Genomic DNA, 3,063 nt, shown 5'->3' on the forward strand with positions numbered 1-3,063 from the left:
CATGTGTAACAAAGCAGCAATTTAGATTCTGCAAGAAACCAATATGAGAAAGCAGACAGACCATGCTGAAAGTTAGCTGAAGGATTTGGGGAGTGCAGGATATCACGTTTTCAGTGTAATCCTAAAAAGAGTTACTCCAAATTAAGCCCATTGATTTCAATGGTCTTAGACTAGAGTAACTCTTCTTAGGATTGCACTTTTTAGGGATGAAAAGTAGAATAGTGTGTAGATTGCTCTGCAAAATTGCTGCTTTGTGTCCATCACGGCTTTCCTATTTGTAAGCCAAGCAAACAGTACAAAAATACTGTAGCTATCCACTCCTGCAAAGGACATCAACCCAGGTAAGTGATTTCTCTGAAATGTGTCTCCACTTGGAGTACTGAGCATATAATAGTATATATAGTACATTTGCCGGATGCCCATAGTTAAGCTGCCCCAAACCTAATTCTCCTGAGTGAGGGTCCACAACCGAAATTTCCTTCTCAGCAAGTTGATGTGAATATAAATGATGAAAATACCTCACCAAGTTCCAGGCAGTTGTGGGCTTGAACATTTTGCAATAATTGTTGTTCCTCTTGAACATAAGCTGGAAAGGGTTCTGTCTCATTTTTAAAACAACATTTCCTGCAGCTGCTGTGCGACTGCAGGGGAAATTAGTTGATTTTGGGGGAACCCAATTTAACAAAAAATGTAAGATCTAATTTGGCCCTCAAGAAAGCAGGAGGTGTGTGGGTGGGGTGGGGTGGGGTGGGGTGCGGTGCTATCAGCCTCTTGATGGGAACTCATTCAAACCTTAAAGCTTGAATTCCAATGAGAAAAATCACAATTTATGAAGTTCAAACATAACAGGAAGATTTTTCTCTCTCTCTCTAACTGAATAGAAAATCTGGCGTGAAACAGAATCATCACATTAATCTTTACATTCAGGTATTAAAATATTATCCTGGGAATTAATTAAAATCAAGTTGGTCTTCTATGTTTTCTTAAACATTTCTGCCTTCCTGATGCTGATCAAAATATAAATATATTACCTTGTTTACTTGATCCCATTATACTATGGATGCATTATAAATATTCAATAATAATATGGAACCCGTGAAAATGATTTGATTATTTTTCATGCTTCTGAGCACATGACACGGAAAGTTTCCTCACTTCCACTCTATCACCTCTTTATTATGGGAGTGATATTCCACCATGCATGTCCAGAAGGAGCAAAAGGGCACAAAACTCTCTCATCCCCTTGATGGAGCTGCACTTACAGAAATGGAAACAGGAACAATTCCAACTCCTTTTCCATTCTGACTCCAGGCCCACGAACCCAGAAGGATGTTCCTCTTCATAGGGTCTCTGTGGCCATGGGACTCATCCATCCAGGGGCCAGAAAGAGCTGCAGCCATGGAGAGGAATGCAGGAGAACCACAGCACTCATACACAGAGCGGCCCAGATCTACTTTTATTATTTCTATAGCAACAATAATGATGCTTTATGGAGGAAAAGATGATGTCTCTCTGCCCCAAGGAAACTAGCAATTTTAATTCTGACATTGGGGGACATTAATGGTAAGATAAGTGGCAGTAGGAGAACATAAACATTAAAAAAATCAACAGAGGGAGTACGCATTTCCAACCTTGACATGCGTTTAGGTATTCTTTTCTCAAAGAAGAGACTTTGGGCCAAAAGTTCATTAACAGGAGCAGGGAAAATGTTCATGTGGTGGCCATGGTTGATGACATGTCTGCCGCTTAATCTATAAAAATGAGTCTTGGTACACCATCTAGCTTCACAATTGGAAAAGGGTGGTTTCTTTATTGAAAAGATGGTAATAAGTTCATGGTGAAAAAAATCCTGTGTGTTAATGTAGTATTTGTCTTCAGCAGATAGCATTGGACAAATGGGAAAGCTTAATGAAAGAGCACAAAATAAAACAAGAATGATGGAATTTGTCTTCCTTGGCTTCCCTGGATCTCACTATGTACAAATGGGCATCTTCATGAGCTTTCTTATCATGCACATTATGACTGTAATTGGGAATGTGACCATCGTCATTCTAGTGACAACTAACTCTCATTTTCATACTCCCATGTACTTTTTCCTTTGCAACCTCTCTTTCCTGGAAATATGGTACACGATGGCCATCATGCCTAAGACCCTTTCTGTCTTTCTCGGAGTCAGCAGAAGCATCTCTTTCACTGGTTGCATCCTGCAGATGTTCTTCAATTATTCCTTTGGATGCACAGAATTCTTCCTGCTATCCGTTATGGCATATGACCGATATTTGGCCATCTGTTACCCATTGCACTATAGCACCCTAATGGATATCAGACTCAGTTGCAAGTTGGCTGCTGTTTCTTGGCTATTTGGGTTCCTTGCTATGATGACACCAACGGTTCTGATCTCTAAGTTGTCCTTTTGTGGGCCCAATGAGATTAACCATTTCTACTGCCACATTGATTCCTGGATTGTTCTCTCTTGTACCGACACCCATGCTGTTGAAATGGCAATGTTCGTAATAGCCATTCTTGTCATTTTGGGTTCCTGTTTGATAACCTTTCTTTCTTACACATACATCATATCTACAATACTGCACATTGCTACTGCCAAAGGTCGTCTAAAAGCCTTTTCCACATGCTCCTCCCATCTGGCTGTTGTGATTATATGGTATGGCTCTACCATGTTTCTTTACATCAAACCTTCTAAACGGACATCTGTAGAAATGACCAAAATTGTGAACATCTTGAACACAATTGTAACTCCTTTGTTGAATCCTTTTATCTACACACTTAGGAACAAAGATGTGAAGGAGGCCTTTAGATATTTGTTACATTGGAGACAAAGAAAAATGTATTAGGTGATTAGAAGAAACATAAAAATAATGCCATGAAAATCTGGGGAGAATAACAGTGAAATCCTAAGCAGAGCTACACCAGTCTAAGCCTGTTGAAATTAATGGGGTTAGATGGGAGTAACTCTGCTTAGGATTTCACTGTAAATCCTTAGGCTAGATGCAGGGGGGCGGGGGGTGGAATTAAAAACAAATGTAGCCAATGTGGGTAAACTCT

At 39.9% G+C, this 3,063-nt stretch overlaps 1 protein-coding gene across 1 annotated transcript; it reads left to right on the forward strand.

Moving 5' to 3' along the window:
- Positions 1-1,895: 1,895 nt before the first annotated feature.
- Positions 1,896-2,852, forward strand: LOC129339164 (olfactory receptor 6F1-like). Its single transcript, XM_054993768.1, has one exon. The coding sequence runs from the start codon at positions 1,896-1,898 to the stop codon at positions 2,850-2,852; it is 957 nt and encodes a 318-aa protein (XP_054849743.1).
- Positions 2,853-3,063: the final 211 nt, after the last annotated feature.

The sequence above is a fragment of the Eublepharis macularius genome, chromosome 12 (assembly GCF_028583425.1).
Source record: "Eublepharis macularius isolate TG4126 chromosome 12, MPM_Emac_v1.0, whole genome shotgun sequence".
NCBI classification, from domain to species: Eukaryota; Metazoa; Chordata; class Lepidosauria; order Squamata; family Eublepharidae; genus Eublepharis; species Eublepharis macularius.